The sequence below is a fragment of the Schistocerca piceifrons genome, chromosome 3 (assembly GCF_021461385.2).
Source record: "Schistocerca piceifrons isolate TAMUIC-IGC-003096 chromosome 3, iqSchPice1.1, whole genome shotgun sequence".
Lineage (NCBI taxonomy): Eukaryota > Metazoa > Arthropoda > Insecta > Orthoptera > Acrididae > Schistocerca > Schistocerca piceifrons.
In genome coordinates this window covers 308,064,246-308,090,808 of record NC_060140.1, presented here as the reverse complement: position 1 = coordinate 308,090,808, position 26,563 = coordinate 308,064,246, and the positions used below count along the sequence as shown (strand labels likewise).

General features: G+C 39.3%; 1 protein-coding gene across 3 annotated transcripts in view; it reads right to left on the bottom strand.

Annotated features, from left to right (window-relative positions):
- Positions 1-10,599: 10,599 nt before the first annotated feature.
- LOC124789698 (tyrosine-protein phosphatase non-receptor type 4) overlaps positions 10,600-26,563 on the bottom strand; it is a 185,574-nt gene continuing 169,610 nt past the window's right edge. For all 3 annotated transcript variants that reach the window (XM_047257145.1, XM_047257144.1, XM_047257146.1), the window contains one exon: positions 10,600-12,398. In XM_047257145.1, the coding sequence (XP_047113101.1) occupies positions 12,315-12,398 (84 nt within the window). In that variant the 3' untranslated portion in view covers positions 10,600-12,314. The remainder of the gene's footprint in view (positions 12,399-26,563) is intronic.

Below are 26,563 nucleotides of genomic sequence, written 5' to 3'. Positions count from 1 at the left end.
CGTTGTAGGTGTCGCCACCGGCGCAAACCTTGTGTGAATGCTCTGAAAAGCTAATCATTTGCATATCACAGCAACTTCTTCCTGTCAGTTAAATTTCGCGTCTGTAGCACGTCATCTTCGTGGTGTAGCAATTTTAATGGCATGTAGTGTATTATCTCAAATGGTTCCCCACCGGGTGCTACAGGTGTCTAAAATGTGTTTTAAGAATCTTAAATTTCTCATTAAACTACATTCCAAATATTACACATATTGCTATGACATAGTTCTGCAAGATTTGTTGACATTTTTGAAAATGCAGTTGGATCAGACGCGACGTGAAAAATTTCTGTAAATGGTATTTTTTGCTTTAGGGCAACCGAATTTGATTTGGTATGGTTTTTGCCGTATTGCTGTAGATCGAAATCATTTTGGTCGTAGGCTACCATACTACAAGGTAGGAGTGCCCCAGATATGATAGTCAGTTAAGTGGGTGGAGGTTACTATTTGTGCTGCTACTATCCCCAAAGGCTGTCTGCGGTAGAATATTAGAATCAGTTTTCTGTGACCTATTCTATGGGGCTGGCATACATTCATCCTCTGGCCCACTCAGCAGAGTACATCCCTGGAGGTATCCTTGAGGTGGGGTTTGGGTCATGAATCTGTCTTTGGCCTCATTGCCTTCATTTCTAACATCCGTGTTCTTTTTTTCCTTTCTGTTCCACTCCCTTATGCATTCTGTAGTTTACACCGCAGAAACCCTTCTCTCGCCAGTTTACTTATGCCTATTATCACAGGATTGCTAGAGACATAACATACACCCCAGTAGCTTTCACAGAAAGTTCAGGTAATCCTCATTTATAATACTAAAAGGTGGTGAACTGTTGGTGGGGTTGTACGATTTTGTCCATGTATATTGGCCTGGCTGGACACAGAACGTCTCCAAGGTGGAACGCCAATGGCAGTTTTGCTACGTGTACCTGTTGGTTGAGCAATTATTTCGTGCTACAACATCCCAGCTCAGAGAAGTGAGGCAAGCAACGGAACAGTGCATACTGTGCCAAAGGAAGCAATGTCACAGAGGGGGAGATGTAGCTTAGCTTTTAGATAGTTCAATGCTGTAATTTTTCCTTGTCATACAGATTCAACTCCACAACAAACTGATAAACATCAACAAATTTACACAATGTTTTAACTTATTGTAATTGAAGGACCGTTATAATCATATTCAGAAAAAGGACTTTCTATTACTGGTAGAAAGTTTAAGTTATATAACAAGTTTTCAGGTTCCAGCACAGGAGATGTTGCATCTGAAAAGAAAAGTTCACCTTAAAAATAAAATACAGTATCTGAATGTAGAACCAAAAAGCAGCAGTTGACAGTAACAGCAGTCATAGTCTAAATACACTGTTGTTTCACAGAAGTTAAAAACATTTCAAGCTACAGTAAAATTAACCAGGCTTCTGCTGAGGAACATTGACCAACTTTCTTCATGCCACTCACAAATGAAAAGGAAATTGGGATTAATTATTCTGGTATGCTGTGTACAATTCACTGCACATTTCACCATGGCTTGTGGAACACAAAGATAGGCTTCGTTGTAATCACATACAGTTATGCCTCACACTGGACATTGTCTTATGATGGTCAATTTTTTTAAACAGAAGTCATCCATGGGTCTGGCTGCCCTTTAATAGCAGTACTCACCACTGAGACTTCTGCATTTAATTAAAATCCAGATAACCCACTTCAGTAACCTCACTCATTGATGCTTGCTAGTGTATACTCACTCTAGTACCCAGTTAAGAGTCCTGAAGAGATTTTATCATCAAAATTTAATTGGTAGTGGGTGGTATAGTTTCTGGTCACCAGTGTTCTGGATAGCACCCCAGAACTCTTCACACTGCACATTGGTGTGCAAGTGACACTGTTGATAATACATCAGTTGGAGAAGGATGAACAGCTCCTTGTCGCTACTAAGTTGTGGGTTATGAATTGGTACATTGCTTTGGGCTTTCCTTCCATTCTCACAATAACAACGAACAACACTAATACATTACAAATGAAACTTATCACAGTAAACCACACGATGTTGACACACTACTGACGTTCCATTAACAGGTATTATGATGACACTTACAAACCTTCTTTGCTAAAAACTTAGTGCATGGTTATCTCAGGGCAACTGCAGTTATATTACATTCTACTTGAAGACAAGTTTTTGCTTCACTATGTTCACTTGTTTGTCTGCCAGTCTCCCTAGCACATCCGGCATTCTTGTTCAGCATATAACAAGTATGGTAATAACGAGCAGTGATTTTTTTAACTCAATGTGAAGTATAATTTAAGTGATGTGAAAAGAGAACTTCAGCGTGTCAACAAACTAATGAATCTTATCAATTCATATCCATCATACAGTATGGGATCCAGAACACATGTTATACCTGAGTTAAATTACACCTAAAACACAAGCTGATTTAGTATTTATGATCTGGATAAAGGAAAAAGATTTCTGCTGAACTCATTTACATCATAATAAACTTATTATATGTATGTAGGCAACTTCATGTGTGGGTTAACATACTTTTAATTGTCTAGTATATCAACAAAAACAATCAACTTTTGAAAATATAATGTAATTGGAACATAAAAAACTTATGCTCACCAAGTGGCAGCAGGAGAAAAAACATATAAAGAAACTGAAATCTGCAAAAATTTGGAGCTAATGGCTCCTTCTGTCAGGATTGAAGTGGAAGGAAGAATGGTGAAGGAGGATGACTGGTGAACCTTAAGAAATGGGGAGAGTTCAAAAAGAGTCATCCAGAACCCCATGTCAGAGGAGGCATCCCATCAGTAAGTCTCTTATCAGGCTACAGTTTGGTGTATCAACTCCTTTATTAATCTATTCCTTTCTATAAACGGAACATTCTGAAAACATCTCAATCAGTAGCATTTGACAATCTTCACATATAACGTGACTCATGGTCCATGATCTTTCTGAAGAATCAGAAATATGCCCCAACACTTCCTCGTACTTGTACAAGGAAAAGAACTAGAACTTTCATCTTCGTTCCGCAACATTGCTGCTGCCTTTATTTCACCTAAGAGGTAACTTTATGTACAATCTCTATAATGATGCTCAACTTACCAAGTGAAACTGCTTTTCCAGTCTACTTTGGACATACAATGTGTCACAATTTGTTACACATCTTTGCTTTATTATTAAACAAAATTAATAGTTAAAACTTCATTAACAATGTGAGTGTGACTGGTAAGTATTGTCGGAAAGCCAGTAACGTGAAGCAAACAACATAATAAGATGAACCATAAAAGAACAAAGAAATGTTCTCTGTAAAAATGGCTACTTTAGCACCAAGTGGACCTTGATCATTTTTCACAAATGCATCAACACTTCAGCACAGACTTTCAGACATCTAGATCATTTTTACAAAAAACAAACACACTGTAGTACTTACATTCCTCTAAGATGGTGGTATTAACCAAATTTCAAGTTTTGATGGACCTTTATCATTACTCCATGTACCCTTAAAATCTATTAATTTATGAAAATATTTCACTGGTTAGGTTGTATCTAATACTATACCATACAGCCACCAATCATTTTGGTATGCCTGTATTTTAGGTGTGTAATGATTTATGCTTTTTTATTAGATATATCAAATGTACCTTTCAAAATACATGACGACATTTTTTAACATACTGTGTTTCATTAAATTTTCTGAGTAAGAATTTATAACCATACCAACCTGCAGAGTGAATGATTGTTTTTTCCAATACTATTGATTACATTAAATCCAGGATTTGCCACTATCACATTTAAATTATAAAAATGTTGGTTCTTTTTTCTCATTTTATTAAATCAACAAAAACTGTTTGTTTTCATACACCTACAAGAATAATAATACGAACATTGCACCAAGATTTTTTGCTATTATCTGCACATTAATGTTTTTGACATATTAAAATGGTATCGAATAATTTGTATAACGGTTAAATATACACTAAAATACAATTTTCTTTTATTATTCTTCTTGTAAACTCATACTAACATTTTTGTAAAAGGATGTGTAATATGCTGCAGTCTTCCATTGCATTGACATTATAGGACAGAAAATTTACATTTACAAAAGTGTTACACAATTGTTACTGAAATTTGACTCAAAAATATGAAAATGAGTGCCAAAGTAGATCTGTATTCACCGAAAATTACTTCATTGTCACTATCATTATTGCAACCACTTCCACATGCAGCAACACTGGTCTACAGATGTAAAGAACTTATCAATTTCATTACAAATGTAAATGCATACAAATTTCTTTTTCAGTATAAGAGACCAGTACTTTAGCAATAATAGCAAAGGCAATTAAACCCTTCTTGTTTTCCTCTCATAAATAATATCAAAATTTTGTTAAGTATTAATTAGTACAAAATTACTTGATACAGGTATTTTCCAAATTCAGGCATCCAACCATGATTTCAAGAAGGGTAAACGGGTGTGTAATGTTTTCAGCACATTTTGAAACCATTTGCATTTCTAATTGTATTTGCTTAACAGACTTATAATTTCATGCATAAGAATACACTCACTGTAAAAACAAATCAGTTTGAAATGAGGGTGCATTATTTTATATTTCTGAAGTCAGATCTTTTTCCACACAGTCTCAACATCAAAGTTTGAAGGCAATATGACAATTGTGTGTTACTCAAGAAACATTTTGCAAGATAGGTGAAGAATTCTAACCCTGTAAGAAACACCAGAGGATGCTATATAAAGAAAGACACATAGAAGTGTCAGATACTAAACAGATTTTTATACAACTTGCATCGTGGAATTCCCATTTCAGTAACTTTTTAAGGAAAATTTTCCATCTTTCCTCTCCTTACATCACAAAATGAAAAAATAACAATTTACAAAAAGGTTTTTTTGTATTTATTGTGAATAGGAAACTGACTGTTACAGCTGAGAACATTAAAAATGATAATATCCTTATAAAGAAGATTTTATACATTTTGACAAATAGGTGAAATTAGATAAATGTCCTACAGCCATTTATTTGAATTCCATTATGTATCTCAGTAATAGTCTGTTGATTGTGCTGCATAAGTTAAGTTTCACAGTGAGGAATTTCATGTAAAAACAACCAGTTTACACAAAGCCTAACTCCTGATTGACTTGCCAAAATGGTCCCCTTCGACAAGTACAAGCACAAAATTCTATATGGCCCCATTTGCATTTTTCAGTAGTTTGTAAAGTCCTCAACTTGCCTAGTCAGTTGACAATAAGGGAAGCAATAAGTTATGATTTATCTTGTTCATAATTCAAGTGCCATTGTTCACATACTAAAAATGTAAATATTTTTATAGGAAAGTATTGTCAGCCACATAATTTCTGATATTTAGAAATTAATTCTGATTTGATTGTAAGTTAAGGCCTGTATCCTCCTCATATTTTTGTGGTAATGGAAATAAGCAACATAAACACAAGTGAAAAGCCACAACGCTTATTCAAGATGTACAAATTACCAAATATAAAAAGCACTGCAGCAAGCATATCTAATCACTGTGTGTAATGGGCAGCGTATAATTATTGTGCCACGTTCCAGTAAAATAGAGATCACTACAGAACCATCAATGCAACTCGCATATGGTCTGCCATGCACGGCAATAATTTATCCTGAACACATGCAGCACAATTAATATATAGAGAAAGAGAGAGGTGGGGGACCAAGTATGGTGAAGATGAGATTTGCTTACACTGGACAATAGAGGGAGCTTTTGTTGTGAATAACAATGAATATAACTTTGCAGCCAATGAAGGATGGCCATGTCATAGGCTGGAAGGGAGCAGTTACTGCCATTCAGTAGTCTTGACTAAGTGTCCAAAATGGGACAAACTCACTGGGCTGCTGCTTCAAAATTGTGCCCTCTTCCAATGTGACGTGCAATACAGTCACAGTGAAATGCACACTGTCATGACATTAACTTCAGATGGGTAAGGACAGATTTCTGAAACTCAACAGAGCTTTCACGTGTGAAAAATGTGTACTGCAACAAGGGAAAATGTGGCAGGTACTTCAGCTAACCACAGTCAAAGCACTACTACTGTCACGAAGTACCAATCAAACAATTAACCATCATCTTGTCATAAGGCTGTTTCCTTCTCTTCTAGCAATCTCAGCATAAGAGAAAATAATAAAAAGGTAATTAGGTTAGAGTTAATATCCCATCAAGGTCATTACAGATACTCACAATAAGGCAAAAATCAAGCATGAAACAAGTTCTGCCTAGCTGGAGGAACAATCCTGATATTTCGTTGAAGTGATTCAGGAAAACCATGGAACTGGAATCTGAAAACCTCAGCTGTGTGTTTAATCTAACTTCTGAATATAATGTTCTACATTAATCATTGCACCTTTTACCAAAGGTTAAGACAGAACATCCATCTGTACATATATTGTCCACAGATAAATTTGCCCTACCCACTCTCCAAGCACAAAATCTTGTCATTGATGGGTGCTCCTGTGATACTGTCCCTAACAAATGTAGCATACTGGCTTTCATGGGTGGAATTAAGGTTTTTGAATTTGTAACTGCAGTAATAACTTATAAGATGGAAAAAAGTAATCATTTCTTTAAAGAAGCGTGAGATCTGTACCATCACTTTTGTGTTATTGTAATTCATTTATGAATAGAATACATTGCAGTCATCAATAATTATCTGCAAAAGGCTCGCTTAGTGACTGCATTCATAACAGTGGCCCTTAATAATTTATACTGCCATAGGTGCAATAAATCCTATAAATATTCACCCAGAGTTTCTTTCTACATCACGTTCCACTTTCTTGAACCCTTTCCTCTCCTCCTTTTGATAGATGAAGGATATACATTTGTAACATCAGTGTATCTACGGGCTTCCATTCCCTTTGTACATGTCAGTTTTCTGTTACCTGGTAAAACTACTCTTTTATCCTTATATACTTAAAAATTCTGACATTGTATTATACACATTAAGAGCGAAGTCAGAAAGATGTTTCCTCAGGCTAATGTTTTAACAACTGCACAAAATAAAACACTTCAATAATTAAGAATTTAAATCTCTGCACTTGCCATGTAAGTCTTTATTATCCAACAGGAAATTAAGTATGTTTTAATTTTGCACAAACAATTAGGATTAACATGCTATCAGAGCTCAAAGTAGCATCAAGCAAGCACAGGAACAAAAAGAAGCACTATAAACGATAAATTTCAAAAATAGGCTACTGTTAATGAAGTGATGGGCACAGTGCTGCTGATGGCTCACAAAGCTCAAAATGCACTGTTACAGATGAGGTAACTGAGAAGGGAAGGATATTCAATTGATTGGTGACAGTGAATTGAGAATTTTTTGGTAACCAGGGAGAGAACATAATTTGGTACTTTGAGGTACCACTACTGAACTGTAACAACATCAATTCTTGTATAAACTGCTTCTTAAGTAGTAGTTTTGACAATGCTGTAGAATTATCATTCACTCCAAAGGAACATATTAAACGATTTCCTTTTTAATGCCTAAGATAGTATCTACTTCTGCCAGACTCTCAGAGCCAAACCCAGTCTGAATGTGTACCAGAATGCTATGCTATAGTACTGGATTCATTAAGGCTGAATTTTCACGTAATTTTTTTCATAACACAAATTTAAACTGTCAGTGATAATTTATATATCAGTCTCCAATATCAGAATGTTTTTCCAGAAAAAAAAAAACAATCTTTGTTCTACAAGACAGATGTAACCACTTGCTAAAAGACATTGTACTGCCACTCCCCACAACCCTTACTTAAATCACGAAACTTCTTTTCTTATGATACAGTATGTTGCCAGTCTGTGAACAGAAGGGCAGAATTTCAGATATAACATTCATAAGAAACTCATTATCACAGATGTTATCACTGACAATCATTTATAATAAAACGAAGCTACACTATTGGTTTGAAGTCACTAGCTCTCTTGCATCACAATCTTGAATAATGCTATCATAAGCTTCTCATAAACAATCCACAAAACACACTCACAAATAAGACTGCAAGGTTTTCAATTGGAGTAGCATGACATGTGTGTGGACGGACACACACACACACACACACACACACACACACACACACACACACACACACACACGAGAGAGAGAGAGAGAGAGAGAGAGAGAGAGAGAGAGAGAGAGAGAGAGAGAGAGAGAGAGAGAGAGAAGGAAGGAAGATTCACCACCTGTCTCAAAGGGTAAATCATATGCCAGTGCAGCTAAATGGTGCCTTAAAAAACAACGTAAGTTCCTAAAAGCCATGAATATTGTGTACTTTTTGTAATTCTATCTGGGCATTTTTCCATGTAGGGTGTTGCACATGCTAGTTAAATTATGGCATTCTAGAATGAAACTGTTGGCTTTAATCTTAGAGATAGTAAACAGAGTGTTGCTTTATAGTTAAATTGAGGGTACAAATCTGACGGTGGTTAATACAATGTAAGAGTGGATTATCGTAACTGATCATCTCCCTTTATGTATTATTACAAAATGGTTTGTAATTTTCAGATAACAAACTTCATGTAAAATTTTATAAAGTAAGAACTTTTATTAAGTTAGTTTCTTTTATGGCCACGGTAAAGGAAGCTCACATTTAAATCCATTTTTATTGTCTTCAGCATTACATGGATGCAGTACAATTGGAAACTTGGCATATGGTTGGAAACATTGTGAAACCAGTTTCTTTACAAAATCATTGTGTAATAGCCTGAGGTAACTCAGTTTAGAACAAATGTGGTTCTGCATTGCAAAAGAAATAAGCCAGTGAAAATGGGGTACTGACTGCAGAGCATTTGTCAAGTTATGAAGTGATAGTGACATTTACAATGAAATGAACATCCTTAGCTGCTTACAGGCATTGACATACGTCAACATCTGTAAGCGGCTAAGGATGTTCATTTCATTCTAGCGTGCTGCATGGTCACGGATGGTATCTGTTCTTTCGGACATGTCTGAAAGAACAGATACCATCTTAGTATATAGACAGTGACACTGTAACGCATTAATCATTTTACAAAATTAGTTACTATGACAAGAAATTTCCCAAAAAGAATGGTATGCACATGAAGTTACATGTTTAACTCTGGTAATGTGAAGATTTCTCTTATCACTTCTTTTGGGAAGGAAGGTTTGGAAAAAGCCTACGAAGCCAAATGTGGAGTTGTTAAATTATGTATGCCAGTGCATTTGCATATTTAATGAAAATAATATAGAACTTCAGTGCCTTGGATTCAGTAGTGAGCTGAACTACATTTATAATAAATAAATTACAGCACATAAAAATGAATATTTCTTGGCTTGTGCAGAAATCACACATCGAATTATTAAGCTCTGTATCAAAATTAACAATTAATAATACTTAATAAAAGAGAATGTATATCATACCTAGCAGCCTTGATTTCAGTTAAGGACTTTGAAGTAGCTCTAAGTGCAATGATTGTTACAGCCATTCTTGCAGTTAAATGACTCATTTTTAATCAAGACCTTATAGTTTCCCCTGTCATTTTCCCCATACAAACACAATAAGAATCACAATCATAGGCTCACAATTATGGAGAGGATTGGATTAGGTGAACAAGTACAATGAAATCACAGGAGGAGATGCCAGGAAGAGCATGCATTAATCAAAAACAAATCTGATGAACAATGTAACTGCATGGAAAAAATTTAACACATGCAAAGATATAAGTACGTCAAAATTTGCTAATGAGAAACAAACAGAAATACAGAATTTCACACTTTCTAGAAGTGACTAGTGAGTTAGGACTTTTTTTGTCATTTGTTTGAGTGTTGTGTAATGTTAAGCAACATAGGTTTCCAATTAAAATGATATTTCCATCTCTGTACCGATTATCAGCAAACAGAGAAATAGTTTGTTTCATTAAAAAATTAACAGCATGCTTGTAGTTTAGCACTAGTTTATGTATCTGTTGGCAAGCTACTCTTTATAAGCTACAGAATAACATCTGCTCTAGGTCATTACTAAGCATTATATGAGGCTTGGGAAAGTTCCAGAATTATTTTTTGTTGTAATACTTTGTGTGTCTAACATTGTGTTGTTCTCCTACTGAAAAACAGGAGCCAAATCTTTACGAAAAATGTCACTAGCTTCAACCTGGTAACACACTTCCATCAATAAGGTTTATAACAACAACTGAAGTTTATAAAAATTCAAATTCTGCACATCTGATTCACCAGTGGTTGAAGAGGTGCAGACAGGATAAAGGGTGGGAAGGATTTAAACTGCAGAATAATCGTAGGTTCACAAAAGAAGCAAGTCATAATTCAGTGCATATCTGTTTACAAATTGAAGTTCAGCTGCATTAGGGGGCTGAATGTTCTTTACAGTATCAATCTGATAAAACTCAATTATTTTAACTGTATAACAGGCTAATATTTTAAATTTCTCAGCCTGTAAATAGATGATAACTATTTGTTGTGCAAGTAACTATTCATTATAAAAGTAAGCTAACTGAGGAACTACAGATCTATGCTAATGTTTCAGTAAGGGAAGTTGTAATAAGCAATTTTTGTCTACAGTACACACACTTCAACTCACATTGTATTTTATGAAAAATTACATTTTATCTCCATATCGTTCACACCTTTATAAAACATGTTAACATTGCAAGAAGTTCACAGCTGCATGTTACTTTATTTTGTATGTTACACTAATACTGGTAGTTCTATGAACACATCACTCTAAGTGCAATTAATAATACTAGAAAATGTCAAACTACACAGTTCATTATGGAATAAACTATGTGTTTAAGACATTTCAACAATGTCTTTGTCTGGACAACATGTGCAAGGCACTCCTGTACTGGTATTGTGAGATATGTTGGTGTCGCTGGTGGACGAGCACACATGAGAAATTGAAGTTCTATAACAAAGATAAAACATTCCGAACTGCTTCACACTTTGCTGCTGGCTACAGAGCAATGAAGTTACATGTAATATTAAAGCCAAGATTATTTAGAGGCAATAATGCATCTATTTATCTGCATCAAACCATTGCTTCAGTATAGCAGATTATGAGTAAAAGGGAAATTAAAACTTCTTTATTGGTTTCTGACAACTTCATATTCTCATGTGCATCATGCAGTGACATTTACTTTTTTTTACAAAAGTGAATAAAAATTTACAAAATAACATAAATTCATATTATCACATCGTTACTCTTTAAAGAGTTAGTTGCATGTTAAAAATGTACAAAATTATTACAAAATCCTATAAGATCAAGTAAAAACTATTTTTCACATGATCCTAAGGCCTCTGTTAGGCGGCAGTAAAGAAGCAACACCAAATGTGAGAATGCAGAATTATAACTCTGACACTGTCTCACGAATATCTTTCAACGCCTTTTGGACACAATACACAATGTTATAAAATTTACATTTACAATTATTTTCTGGCAGGTAAAATGTCACTGGTATCCAAAGTAATCTACAGCATCCATGACAAGGACGTACTTTAAAAGTACAGTCATATGACACACACAATTCACAAATTTACAACATTTAATGCACACAATTAATAGATTTAAAATGGACAGGTGTTTCTCTGACCAATTCACATTCACTGCTAACGATGTACACAGATTGCAAAACTAATGTACTCTATATAATCGACACTTGGCAGTAATGCTACATAGCTTCAGATTTAAGTCTGATGCCGGCAACACAAAAGCGATATAAAACAAATAATGGTCATTCCAGATCACACAGTTTATATCACAAGTAAGTGGTAGTCATTGCCCAATATCCAGGTAATGACTATGAACTGGACGGCTGGGGGGGGTTATATCCCCAATTGCTGCTGGGAATTGTTTCCTCACACCTGTACTACCAGGACGGATCCCCAGGCGCATTCAGCCTGACTGCCAAAGACATTCACGTTCTCTGCAGCTGAGAATAAAGCTAGCAGCAAACTGCTACTGGCTATACTAACTGCAGGTAACTAACTTAAAGCCATATAAATCTCTCAGAGATTCAAAACTGGTAGTAAGATAGCCCTCTCTTTTCTCATGTGAATTATAACACTATTTCACTGACAGACATATCAACCCAGAAGCAATAGGGTGGCACACACTTTAGAGGCAGCTACCCTAAAGGTAGTGGCAAATTGTTACGTAACACAAAGTATAAATATTTTGTATCAAATTACGAATAGTATATCTCAATGGTACAATCTCACACCACTTCAGATTACTCTGTCTACAGTGAATATAAGTACAACATTTATCTTACTCCAAGCACCTCACCTCTGAAATTCTTCCAAAGGTTTGACAAGGCCTTCACTATAAGCTCGATGAACACTCTCACAAACAAATCTATACTGGGCCTGCAAAGAAATGATAAACAAAAACAGCTTGTTTCATTTGAGCAACTGATGTTTGTTTGCAAGAGAAAAAAAAATCTTCTTCATATAGAAGTAGAATTTACAAATTAATGACTACAAAGAGGAAAAAGAGACTGGGAAATTAGTAGCAGCACTATAATAACTGGAAACAAAAGCAAAGCTCTGCATACTGGCCCTGATGGGCCAATCAGGAACAACGGATCCCCATGTGTCCTCTGCCAATGGCATCACTGCATGCAGTATGGAGAGGCATGAAGTCCACACACCGCTTTCCCGGCCATTGTCTGCTTTCTTGACCTTGGTGCCACTAATTCTCATTCAAGTACCTCCTCAATTGCTCTCACAAGGCAGAGTGAATCCCATATCAGTCCCACTAACAGAAAACCCCTGGCAGTACCAGGAATCAAACCTGGGTCCTCAGTGTAGCAGCCAGACATACAAACCACTGAGCTATGAGATGCACATAATAACTGTAAGATGAACATTAAACAACAGTTATTGTAATCATGTAATTTCCTAATCAGTTCTCTACACATGAAATGTATATTACAGTGCAACAGGGTAATATGCCAGTTATTTAACATATGTTTATATTTGAATCCAAGTAACTAAATATACTTTCATCAGTTCAAACACACACACACACACACACACACACACACACACACACACACACACCTTCCTAGTGGAGATGTTGAAGAACCAAGCTCAGCTATCAAACCTGGCAAATTCGTTTGTGTGAAAATATTTTATTCTCTAGTCAAGATATTTGAACTTATTATAGTCCATTACATTAGTACCACAAACAATCCTAGCATTGCACTAAATGCTTCAATTAGCGATACTACCCTTTACAAGATTGACTGGACTGCAGGATAGCATTTGAGGCCAGTCAGCAACAGTATGAGCTATGTCGCACAACCTGCCCAAAATCATTAGGTTACAAAATAAGATCTACTCAGCGCTAACATTCTCCACATTTCACAGTACTCTTTCACCTCAGATTACATGTCTCATTTGGGCGTAACTCAGCTTCCTGTGAAGGTCAGTCAAGAACCACTATTGTAGCCTGCTCAGAAAATCCAGAGACCTCATGTGTACTTGTGCAAATAATATGGAAGTGGATCACAACTAGATAACATCACACGCTCGACTACATGAAAATCTAATAACTTTGAGAGTACAGCTCAATATTAAAAAGAATGCCAGCTTGTACAGACTGTGTCTACTGTCCACCTGAGCACAAGATAGAACCGAGAACATTCCACGCATATGGAGAAATGTAAAGTGGGTAAAAACGAGGCTTCTGAATATCTAGCCACATGCAGCTTCACTTGATTGTTGCCAGTCACCGGTAAAAAATCAAATTACTGTATATGGACCGGATATGAGATTTCAGAGCCAAAGACCCAGTTGTGTAACCTTGATGAGTGCACGACACAAAGCTTCACGCCTCACCTGGGCCTGTCAGCACCTACCATGGACTGTTGATGACTGGAAACATGTTGCCTGGTCCAACGGGTCTCATTTTAAATTGTATTTAGTGGATGAACATGTAGGGGTATGGAGACAAACTCATGAATCCACAGACCCTGCAGGTCAGCAGGGGACTGTTCAAGCTGAGGGAGGCTCTGTAATGGTATGGGGCAGGTGCAGTTGGAATGATATGAGACCCCTGATACATCTAGAAAAGACTGACAGGTCAAACGTACATAAGCATCCCGTTTGATCATCTGCATCCATTGATCTCCATTGTGCATTCCGACGGACTTAGGCAATTTCTGCAGGACACATCCAGAATTCCTACAGAGTGGCTCCAGGAACACTACTCCAAGTTTAAATACTTCCACTGGCCACCAAACTCCCTAGACGTGAACATTATTGAGCACATCTGGGGATGCCTTGCAATGTGCTATTCGTAACAGATCTCCACCCCCTTGTACTCTTACAGATTTATGGACTGCCCTGCAGGATTCATGGTGTCAGTTCCCTCCAGCACTACTTCAGACATTAGTCAAGTCCATGCCCGTCATGTTGCAGCACTTCTGTGTGCTCACAGAGGCCCTACATGATATTAGGCAGAGAGAGAGTGTGTGTGTGTGTGTGTGGGGGGGAGGGGGGGGGGGGCGCAAAAAATAAAAAAAAGACTAGGAACCCATTAACATTAACAACCATAGGCCCTGTATACACTTTTAGTATAGTGCAGACACACTAATTGCACTGTGAAGTCTGAGGCCTGCAAACAAATATGATGGATCTTACAATTTAGGCATTACTTTCAATTACATTTCTGCAGATTCTTTGTATTAACTGACAGTATATATTTGGCAATGTTTGTACCACGAAAACCAAACATAGTTTTTGTTAATGAGATGAATTTTCGAGGAAATTGAGTAAAGAGAATCTTCCCTGATTTACTTTGAACTCTGGAATACCAGGTGATAGGTCTGCACACGGTCATTGAGCTACAGGAAGAATGCTATACAATGTCAAGCATAAGTGGAAATAGATGAAGGGGGTGGGGGGTGGGGTGGAGAGAGAGAGAGAGAGAGAGAGAGAGAGAGAGAGAGAGAGAGAGAGAGAGATACTTCAAAGGATACATATCTTCTTTGGCAAAGAAGATAACTACAAATAGTACAATAGTATAAGTGGGGTTGGGTTGTTTTGGAGGAGGAGACCAGGCAGCGAGGTCATCGGTCTCCTACGATTAGGAAAGGATGGGGAAGGAAGTCAGCCGTGCCCTTTCAAAGGAACCATCTCGGCGTTTGCCTAGAGTGATTTAGGGAAATCACAGAAACCCTAAACCAATATGGCCGGACACGGGACTGAACCATCATCCTTCCGAATGCAAGTCCAGTGTGCTAACAACTGCACCACATCGTTAGTGTAAGGGCTACAAGGTATGGAGTGGTATTTATCACAGATGGAGGCAATCTTTATTCTTCTCAACAGTGATGTTATCTATTTTGTAGCAGTAATATCTCCCTTCACTAAAGAGTGAACGTTTTCCTTGTAAACATCAAACACAAGGGCCATACCCAATGTAAAGTGCATTAAAAAGAATATTCACTCAAGAAAACTAAAATTATGAGATGGCCAAGAGGCCAGTATTGCTGATACACACATGTAAAAGTACAAACACAATGAAGTTTCAAGAACTAACAGTTCGGGAAGGTTAAAAGGGGAGGATAGGTCACTCAGACCCTAGGATGAGACATATCCACCTGTTGTGAGCACGAGAGACCCTTTACTTTACTGTAACCCATTATTTTTACACTGAAGAGCCTAAGAAACTGGTACAGCTGCCTAATATCCTGTAGGGCCCCTGTGCGCACACAGAAGTGCCACAACACAGCGTGGCATGGACTCTACTAGTGTCTGAAGTACTACTGGAGGGAACTGACACCATGAATCCTCCAGGGTTGTCCATAAACCTAAAGAGTATGAGGAGGTGGAGATCTCTTCTGAACAGCACACTGCAAGGCATCTCCGGTATGATCAATAATGTTCATGTCTGGGGAGTGTGGTGGCCAGCAGAAGTGTTTAAACTCAGAAGAGTGTTCCTGGAGCCACTCTGTAGCAATTCTGGATGTGTGGGATGTCACATTGTCCTGCTGGAATTGCCCAAGTTCCTCAGAATGCAAAATGAACATGAATGGATGCAGATGACCAGACACAATGCTTTTGTACGTGTCACCTGTCGGAGTCATATCTAGATGTATCAGGGGTCCCATATCACTCCAACTGCACACGCCCCACACCATTATACAGGCTACACCAGCTCTAACAGTTCCCAGCTGACATGCACAGTCCATGGATTCATGTGGTTATCTCCATACCCGTACACATCCATCTGCTCGATAAAATTTGAAAAGAGGCTCATCTGACCAGGCAACATGTTTCTAGTCACCAACAGCCCAATGTCAGTGCTGATGGGCCGCAGTGATGTTGGAGATTTGATGTTTTACTGGATTCCCGATATTCACATTACACTCGTGAAATGGTTGTACGAGAAAATCCCCACTTCATCACTACGTCGGAGAGGCTGTATCCTGTCGCTCATGCGCCTACAATAACACCACGTTCAAACTCACTTCAATCTTGATAATCTGCTATTGTAGCAACAGTAACCAATCTAACAATTGTGCCAGACACTCATTGTCTTATGGAGGCATTGCTGACTGCAGTGCCGTATTCTGTTTGTTTACACATCTCTGTATCTGAATACGCATGCCTATACAAGTTTCTTTGGCGTTTCAGTGTATTTTACCCAAGTAATTGGGACACATTTAACAAAATCAAGTTATTTGAAAGGGCTACATGCTGACAAAATGCATGATGAGCAACTGCAGCTCCACAGACTTAAAATAACATATGGACACCTCTCAAGCACAAATTTCTGACTTGGCAACAGTACTCACCCCACATCCAATCCCAGAAGAGTAAAACAGAAATGGATGCAGGGTCACATTATCTTCTATGCATGAATCAAATTCAGAAAAGTCTGAAATTTTTAATACTACACACAGTGTTATCGTCTCCTGGGGGAGCCTTAACCCTACAGAGCATATCACTAGGTGGTAGAATGGGATGTGTCAGCAGCAGCTGCCTGTTGAAGTATAGAAGGGAAATAAAACACCTTCTCTGCTGGACCAAAAAAAAGCTAGGTAGAAAACTACAACAACAAATCCAGCTACAATCGGCCTAGCAAACCAGTAGTGGATAAAATACACGGTTTCAAACACGGAACAAGTCTGGGAAACAATGCATATAAAGGATGATACAGTTATTCACAAGGATTAGTATTTAGCACAGTGAACATACAGAGGAAACAGGGAGGGGTGCTGGACTTCAGGATCAGGAGGAGACTGGTGGTGGTGGTGGTGGTGGTGGTGGTGGTGGTGATGGTTGTTGTTGTTGTTGTTGTTGGGATGTTTAAGGGGGACTAAACAGCTAAGGGCATCAGTCCCCCAAGAGGAGACTGGATATTCTAGCTTCGTCAGAAATCAGGTGGAAGGTTAAAGGCAGTAAGGAACTGAAAAGTCGGTATACGCTGTATTAGAATGGGAATGAGGAAAACTGAGGACATGCAGTGGCAGAGGAACACTGAAAGAGGAGATGATGAGAATATGTGACAGAATGATTGTCGTCACAGGTAAAGTGAGGAAATGGAAATTCTTCAAGTACATGCATAGACAACTGGCTGGACAGATCACGGTATTGGCAGACCTAAATGCACATACTGACAAGGAAAGACAAGAGTATGAGGAAGTTTTAGAAATGGCATGATGGGGAAGGAAAAATGAGGGAGAATGAAAACTGTTAGAATTTTGTAAAAGGAATGGACTAGCAGGCCGCAATAACTGGTTTAAGGATGAAAGTCATAAAGTAACGTGGTACAGCAATCAATTTGTTGAATAAATGTGTGGTAGACTACATAATATGTGAACAGAACACAAAGAGAACAGTGACTGATGTCAAGGTAACACCTTCCAAAGCCCTAGATGGAAATCAGTATCTTTTTGCAGTAAATGTTGTAAGTATTAAAGAGGAGAAAGGAGGGTGAGGTGGGCAGAAAGACAGAACAGAATGTTAAGGGTACGGAAATTGAAAGAAGTGAAATGCAAAGAAAATTTCAGACAACAGTAAAGAGCAACTTACAATGGGATGAAAAGCAGACAGCAGAGGAGGATTGGGAAGGTTCAAAACAAAGATTATGGAAGCAGCAGAAAAAGTGTGCAGAAGAACCAGTGATTAAGAAACAAGGAAGTTGCACAGAAAAAAGCACTCTGTATATGGTTTCAACAGAGAACACATAAAACAAGAAAGGAATACACTGAGAAGAAGGTGGAAGGGGAAAAAGAAGAAACGGATGGAAGACAACATTATTAGTAAAGCCTGCAACAATTTGAATGATTTTTTTATTGTGATTCAAAAAGCTGATACGTCAGAAAAAATAGTCATTAGATGTTAATGGAACTGCTTTATTTTCATAACACTATTTGGGCATAGCCCCTCATCAGATGACCTGCTAAATATTTTATGCCATAGTTTGTATAAAAAAATTTGATACATTCAGTCATACTGTCGTTAATAGCATTAGATGTGGGTTCTGTGACAGTATTTACACAAGCCAAATGGGAACAGACCATGAAAGAAGGAAAAGATCTGGACTGGCGAACAGTAGGGAAATAAGGGAGGACCACAATGACTGGAAAAATGGAATCATACTGTCAATTTTTAAGAAGAGTTGCAGGAAACTGTCAGAATTAAAGGGATATTACACTGACGTGTCATGCTATCAAGGAATTTGGGAAGGTCTTGGAAAAGAGAGTATGGAAGATGATAGGAAGACAGAGAGGTAGACAACAAAGGCTGTCAGTGGATCTACTTTTTACCATAAGGCAGCTACAAGAGATACATTAAAAATATGATAAGGACTTAGTATTGTTGTTCCTGGATATTGAAAAGGAGTGTGATAGTGTGAGGAGAGGCACGATTTGAAAAACATTCAGGAAAGGCAAATCTGAAGACTGACTAGGAGAAGAATGAAGGAGATGTATAAGGAAGTGTGAGGCGTGTAAAAGTAAGAGAAGGGAAGACAGACTGGTTTGAAAAGAAAATTGGGCTGAAGCAACGGAGTGCACAACCCCCCTGTACTTTTCACCACCATTAAGGATGGCATAATGGCGTGAGTGGCACAGAATGAAAATATGACAGCAATGGTGTTTGTAGATGATGGAATAGTGTGCGGAAATGGAGAGGTAGAGGTATAAGAAAGGCCAAATGTATTGGTGGTGGGACATTATGGATTAAATTTAATGCAAAGAAGTGTGAATTGAGGGTGTCAATAACAAATGAGATGATAGTAGTAATGGATACAAATATTAGAGGCCAAGTACTAAAGAAAGTGGGAAGTTTGAAGTACCTGGAGAGCACAATTGATAACAGTGCGAGCAATGATTGGAGATTAAACGAATTGGAAAGCAAGTACACGAGTTCCTGTGGAGTATATGAAGCCCAGTATGGAGTAAGGATACACTGCCAAAAATTAAGTAAATTCTATACTAAGCATGTTGTTCTCCAATATTCACATATGCAACAACAACATTGATTTTTTTGAGGCTTGCAAGATGAAATTTCAAATATGCAGAATTGGACATACTAGAATGGATAGAATAAGGAGTTGGACAGCGAGAGAAATAGTAAAAGAGGACCCCATACAAGATACCATAGAATATACATGATTAAAATGCAAAGGGCATGTTACAGGAGTGTGAGTCAGCAATATACTGAAACAGGCTCATGAAATGACAATAGGAGGCAAGATATCTAAACGAAGACCAATAGATAGATGGATCATTTGGATGTGGGACAGAGTGCAGAAACAATTGGGAAGGGGGGGGGGGGTATGTTCTAAACTGATCCCGCTAGAGTGTGGGAACTGTGGATGATGTACTACAGTCACAAAGACTGCTTTGATTGATCAAGAAACTCTCACCCTGTAACATCATGTGACCAGAAGACATAAGGAATCCCTTCAAGAAGACATTGTGGTACTGTGGTAGAGATGAAGCCTCAGAGCAGGGCAGAATCTGCATAAATAGCTTTTCGACTGTATACATATCATATATGTTGTTTATTTTTGTGGAATTCCTACATATTTCTGAATAGAGATGAGCAGTAGCCGATTATGTAATGGTTTATAGTTGTGCTATTTACTTTTGTTGTTAAGAGTTTGCATATTTTTTCATTGCTTGTGTTCAGTGAGTTTAATTTTTTGCTTTACTGTTGCATCACTTGCAGTTCAGACAATAACTGATCAAAGATGGATAGGGACTGTGCCTGATGTGCAAGGATGCTGGGGTAATTGACCACTGTTCATAAACAGCTAAACACTGTGTGGCCATGGTCAACAGGATTCAGGTTGCTGCAAAGGCTGCACTGAGACATCCAAGATGAATGGTTTGCCACCTTTGGAGTCTGTAGTGTCATTTGGTATCGCTGCTGCTGCTGCTGCTGCGGCGTCGTCTTCCGACTCCCATATCCCGGCCGGTCGACACTTACTGACTGCCAAACATTGAGAGGTTGCAAATCTCTGGGCGGAACGTGAAAGTGGGTATCGGGCACACTATTGTCACTTACATCTTAAAAATTCTACTGCTGAACATACATCTGACCCAGCACAGGACACCTTGCCTGTTGGGACTGTGGCCAATCTTCCTAAAAGGTCTGTACTAGTGCAAAGGATAGGAATGCTTGTCACTGTATGGTCCAGGAGGCTCTGTCGGCAGTGACTGAGGGTGTATGGTACACCTGGTTGCAAATGATGGCTGCTGCCTGGGTTCAGAAGTCATCCTTGGTTCCTGCAGGCAGCTGGCCGACTTGGTGAAGATAGTTTGCCTCACCCGTGGGGTGGAAGCAGAGCTATCATTCTGCAGTAGCATTACCAAAACCAATCACGATCCTCTGGTTTGGAGCAGAGCGGAAGATATAAACCAGAGGCTCAAAACGATTTTGCCCTCTGCTGCCAGGTGGAGAACTGTCGTCTTCTCCTTAGTAGGTCAGACATGAACTACAAGCAGGACGTATATGTGACTGTAGGCTTTCCCGGCGTAAACTATTGATGAAGGTTTGTCGGGTCTCCAGCCGGATAGTAGTGTTGATATCTTGCGACATTTCGGGAAGTGTCATACTACCCATCTTCTGGCGAAGTGTCAAGATTCGCGGATAGCGGGCTATTTATATGCGCGGTCAACCCCCCTCCACTGGGCCTCGGGTGGCTGTGGTTGACCAGCGGCGTGCGCGCGGTGGTGGGGATGGCGAGCGCCCCCGGCGGCCGCATTCGGTTCTCAGTGTAAGCATTCTGTCTGCGTCCGCGGCGGAGGACGTTGACGGGCGCGCTCCCAACGGATTGCCGCTATCGCAGGGTTCCATGCTGCGCTGAGTTGGTATCCCTCATCTCTATTGACCAGATTGTCGTGAATCCTTATTTCTATGGATTCTTTGATAACGCTTTCCCAAAAGCCAGATGCTCGGTACAGTACCTTCGTGTTTTCGAAGTTGAAGGTGTGTTGTTAATTGATGCTGTGTTCTGCTATGGCCCACCTGCAGCTGCTCAAACGAATCTAATGTAAACAGCTGCCACCCACATCACACTCATCGGAGGAAATTTGTTGTTAGGAAGCGTTGCATAGTCTTCTTAAAGCCTTTGAGACCCTTTCCTGTTGGCAGACGCTTGTAAGAGTACTGTGTTTTGTTGTTGTATATGGCACATTTCCTTTGTGACTTAAGTTTTATTTTCGTAAGGCTTCTGCTTTAGCCTTTTCCGTAAGATTTTCCAAACCATCGGCTGTGGTACGTTTAGCTCCCTGCTTGCTTTATTCGTCGACTTCCGCAGGCTACACGTGAAACTTGCCCGCAAGGGTTCAACCGTTTCTTTGCTCACTGCAGGCTGACCCATTGATTTCCCCTTACAGAGGCATCCAGAAGCTTTAAACTGCGCATCCCATCGCCGAACGGAGTTAGCTGTTGGTGGATCTTTGTTGAACTTCGTCCTGAAGTGTCGTTGCACTGTTATGACTGACTGATGTGAGTGCATTTCAAGCACAACATACGCTTTCTCGGCTCCTGTCGCCATTTTGTCTCACTGCGCTCTCGAGCGCTCTGGCGGCAGAAACCTGAAGTGCGGCTTCAGCCGAACAAAACTTTATGAGTTTTTCTACGTATCTGTAGTGTGTCGTGACCATATGTCAATGAATGGAGCTACAGTGAATTTATGAAATCGCTTCAATCATTTGTAATAGCCCTGTACATTAAAGTAGTATTCATTGTCGTTTTGCTACTCACAATATATTATCTGATTATATCAGACAAATCACGTTTAGTTGTTGATTACTGTGTAATCAGTAAATATACTGTTTTCATTAACATTATCAGCGAATTATTCTTTATGAACTTTCACACACGGCCTGATGACTTTTTAATAAATAAGAACTACACCCAGACTTATTACTACCATATGTATTATATTAGAACCTGAGAAATTCACCGAGTTTTATGTTGTGTTCTCAGTTTTCAACTGGGCCGTTTGGTTTAGGACTTACATATTATTGTGACTGATAAGAAGAAGGGAAAAAATTAACATTACTCTTAATTAATGTCTTAACTTAAGGCAGTTCACATAGCTGCAGACAGTTACTGCTATTTTGATATCTTATTTCACACTGCCGTGATAACTATTATTTTTTCAACTTATATTGACTTAAATTAGTGATTGGTCTTCAGAATCAACTTTCTGGTTCTGCAAATTATGATCATAAAAACAGAAAAAAGAAACAAGTGCTGTCGAAGAATGCTGCACGAGGTAGGCAGTTCCAGCTCAAGAGCTCACTTGGGGGCAGCCGAGCAACAGCAGGAAGAGATAGACAAGTATGAGGAAACTGCTCACATGTAGCCAGTCCACACTTTGTACACAAGAGTACCGGCTTGTGAAATGACCAAGACTTAGCAAACGCAATTGTAACAGGGTGTGTTTAACTGAAAAATTCTACCAAGCAATAAATGCTAACATTTTATTGCATTTGTGGAACACATTTCTTTTCAGTCAAAAGTGACAAAAAATTCTGCTATTGACCTCTGGTCTGGATAGTCTAGTTAAATGTGGTGCACAGTGATCTGTACGCAAAGAGCACCCACATATCGAATGGTCCTCTCGCTGGAGCAAGATGCCATGCGTCAAAGGGCTATGCCCTATATGAAGAACCTCATCCTCTCTGTGCGGTGAAAAGGAAGTACACCGTGAGCACGTTGTGAGCTTTACCAGATGCAGCTTAACGTCTGTCACTCCAGTCATTCTTCTTCCCACCTATGTGAGACTCTGTATCTCAACAGTTAAGTGTTAGCAAGTACAGCTGGGGCACACTGAACTAATTGAGGGCCATGACATGCCTCCTTGGCAGCTACATCTGCCATTTCATTTCCTGCAATACCCATGTACAATTTCATCCAGCAGAAAGAGACCTTCTTACCCAGGCTTTGTAGCTGGAGTAGGCCGTCCTGGAAATTCTGGACTACTTTATCTGGCGGGGACAAGTGTTGTAAAGAATGAAGGGAACTCAGGGAATCTGAACAGACAAGGAATTTAGCACTCTAAACATGTCTCATCTGCTTCAGTGCCTGCAAGGTCATGTATAATTCTGTGTTGAAGACAGTAAAGTCTTCAAATCCTGAGGACACAATCAGATAAAACAGAGCAATCAACAGTGTCCCCTGTTTAGACCTATATGTAAACACAGCCAAAAGTTGGGGTGTTCACTTCAGATGTCATAAATAAATGCACTAAAAACACATGCATGAGTTCAACCTCTCCTGTATTGCATTAAATCAAAAATTACTCTGGGTTTCAGCAGCCACCAGTATGGCAGGTGGCTGAATCCCCAAGTTTGGTGTGCCACTTGATTCACACCAAGGGACTTCAGCACACAATTTGCACACATCCCAAATGGCCTCGTTGCCTATCAATGTATGGTAAAGGGCATTACACAGCTGGACAAGCAATGGTATGGCATGATGGTGAATTGGGAGTAGTGAGAAACTTCCAGGTCTGACGCACCATTAGGAGCTGCCACCCAACGGCAAGTGGTGATTCATCAGCCTCAGCACAAACTGGGTTTAAGGCTGGTCCTGTAATCGCCCATGACCAGTGTAATCCCCCAATGGTGTATAGGGCCAATGATCTTCAGGTAAGACGGTCTCGCTAACCTGTACACTGCACCCATAATCCAGTCACAATCCCATGAAGCCACTATAAATCAGAGGCAGACATGCCATGTCAACTGCCCAAGACAAGTGGCTAAGGCACTTCAAAATATTCAGCACCTTCTGGGCCCTGGTCTTTATGCCCTTGAGGCGTGGTAACCACAACAGTTTGGGGGTCAAAAATGAGGCCCAAAAACCTCAGGCAGTTTTTGTCGATCATTATCAAAGAAAGCAGCAGTGTCCCAGGTATATCAAAAAGATGATGAGAACAATGAAAACACACACACACACACACACACACACACACACACTTATCTGTAGAAAATGTAGAACTACCGTATTTACTTGAATCTAAGCCGCACTTTTTTTCTGGTTTTTGTAATCCAAAAAACCACCTGCGGCTTAGAATCAAGTGCAAAGTAAGCGGAAGTTCTAAAAAATGTTTGTAGGTGCCGCCACAACTAACTTCTGCCCTCGAATATATATATATAGTGCTACACAGGGGTGCTTTGCAGGCACAAAGATAAATACTGGCTCCAAAACCTCTGCGACAAAAAAAAAAAAAAAAAAAAAAAAAAAAAAAAAAAAAAAAAAAAAAAAAAAAAAAAAAAAAGGGGGGGGGAGGTGGAAGACGAGTTTTTTTTCTCCGCCACGAGTTTCGACCACTGCATTTGGGTAAATACAAATTAAGAATTGTGTATTCTTTCGTGTTTGCTGCTATCTCATTTAAAACCTGTCTGCCTAATAAACTACGAAACTAGAGTGAGACAACAGCAAATGCGGAAGAATATACAGGGTGTTTCAAAAATGACCGGTATATTTGAAACGGCAATAAAAACTAAAGGAGCAGCGATAGAAATACACCGTTTGTTGCAATATGCTTGGGACAACAGTACATTTTCAGGCCGATAAACTTTCGAAATTACAGTAGTTACAATTTTCAACAACAGATGGTGCTGCGGTCTGGGAAACTCTATAGTACGATATTTTCCACATATCCACCATGCGTAGCAATAATATGGCGTAGTCTCTGAATGAAATTACCTGAAACCTTTGACAACGTGTCTGGCGGAATGGCTTCACATGCAGATGAGATGTACTGGTTCAGCTGTTCAATTGTTTCTGGATTCTGGCGGTAGACCTGGTCTTTCAAGTGTCCCCACAGAAAGAAGTCACAGGGGTTCATGTCTGGCAATTAGGGAGGCCAATCCACGCCGCGTCCTGTATGTTTCGGATAGCCCAAAGCAATCACACGATCATCGAAATATTCATTCAGGAAATTAAAGACGTCGGCCATGCGATGTGGCCGGGCACCATCTTGCATAAACCACAAGGTGTTCGCAGTGTCGTCTAAGGCAGTTTGTACTGCCACAAATTCACGAAGAATGTCCAGATAGCGTGATGCAGTAATCGTTTCGGATCTGAAAAATGGGCCAATGATTCCTTTGGAAGAAATGGCGGCCCAGACCAGTACTTTTTGAGGATGCAGGGACGATGGGACTGCAACATGGGGCTTTTCGGTTCCCCATATGCGCCAGTTCTGTTTATTGACCAAGTCGTCCAGGTAAAAATAAGCTTCGTCAGTAAACCAAATGCTGCCCACATGCATATCGCCGTCATCAATCCTGTGCACTATATCGTTAGCAAATGTCTCTCGTGCAGCAATGGTAGCGGCGCTGAAGGGTTGCCGCGTTTGAATTTTGTATGGATAGAGGTGTAAACTCTGGCGCATGAGACGATACATGGACGTTGGCGTCATTTGGACCGCAGCTGTAACACGGCGAACGGAAACCCGAGGCCGCTGTTGGATAACCTGCTGCACTAACTGCGCGTTGCCCTCTGTGGTTGCCGTACGCGGTCGCCCTACCTTTCCAGCACGTTCATCCGTCACGTTCCCAGTCCGTTGAAATTTTTCAAACAGATCCTTTATGGTATCGCTTTTCGGTCCTTCGGTTACATTAAACCTCCGTTGAAAACTTCGTCTTGTTGCAACAACACTGTGTTCTAGGCGGTGGAATTCCAACACCAGAAAAATCCTCTGTTCTAAGGAATAAACCATGTTGTCTACAGCACACTTGCACATTGTGAACAGCACACGCTTACAGCAGAAAGACGACGAACAGAATGGCGCACCCACAGACTGCGTTGTCTTCTATATCTTTCACATCACTTGCAGCGCCATCTGTTGTTGAAAATTGTAACTACTGTAATTTCGAAAGTTTATCGGCCTGAAAATGTACTGTTGTCCCAAGCATATTGCAACAAACGGTGTATTTCTATCGCTGCTCCTTTAGTTTTTATTGCCGTTTCAAATATACCGGTCATTTTTGAAACACCCTGTAGATATCATGTCATGTTTATATGCGTATTATTCTTGTGCCTAATAG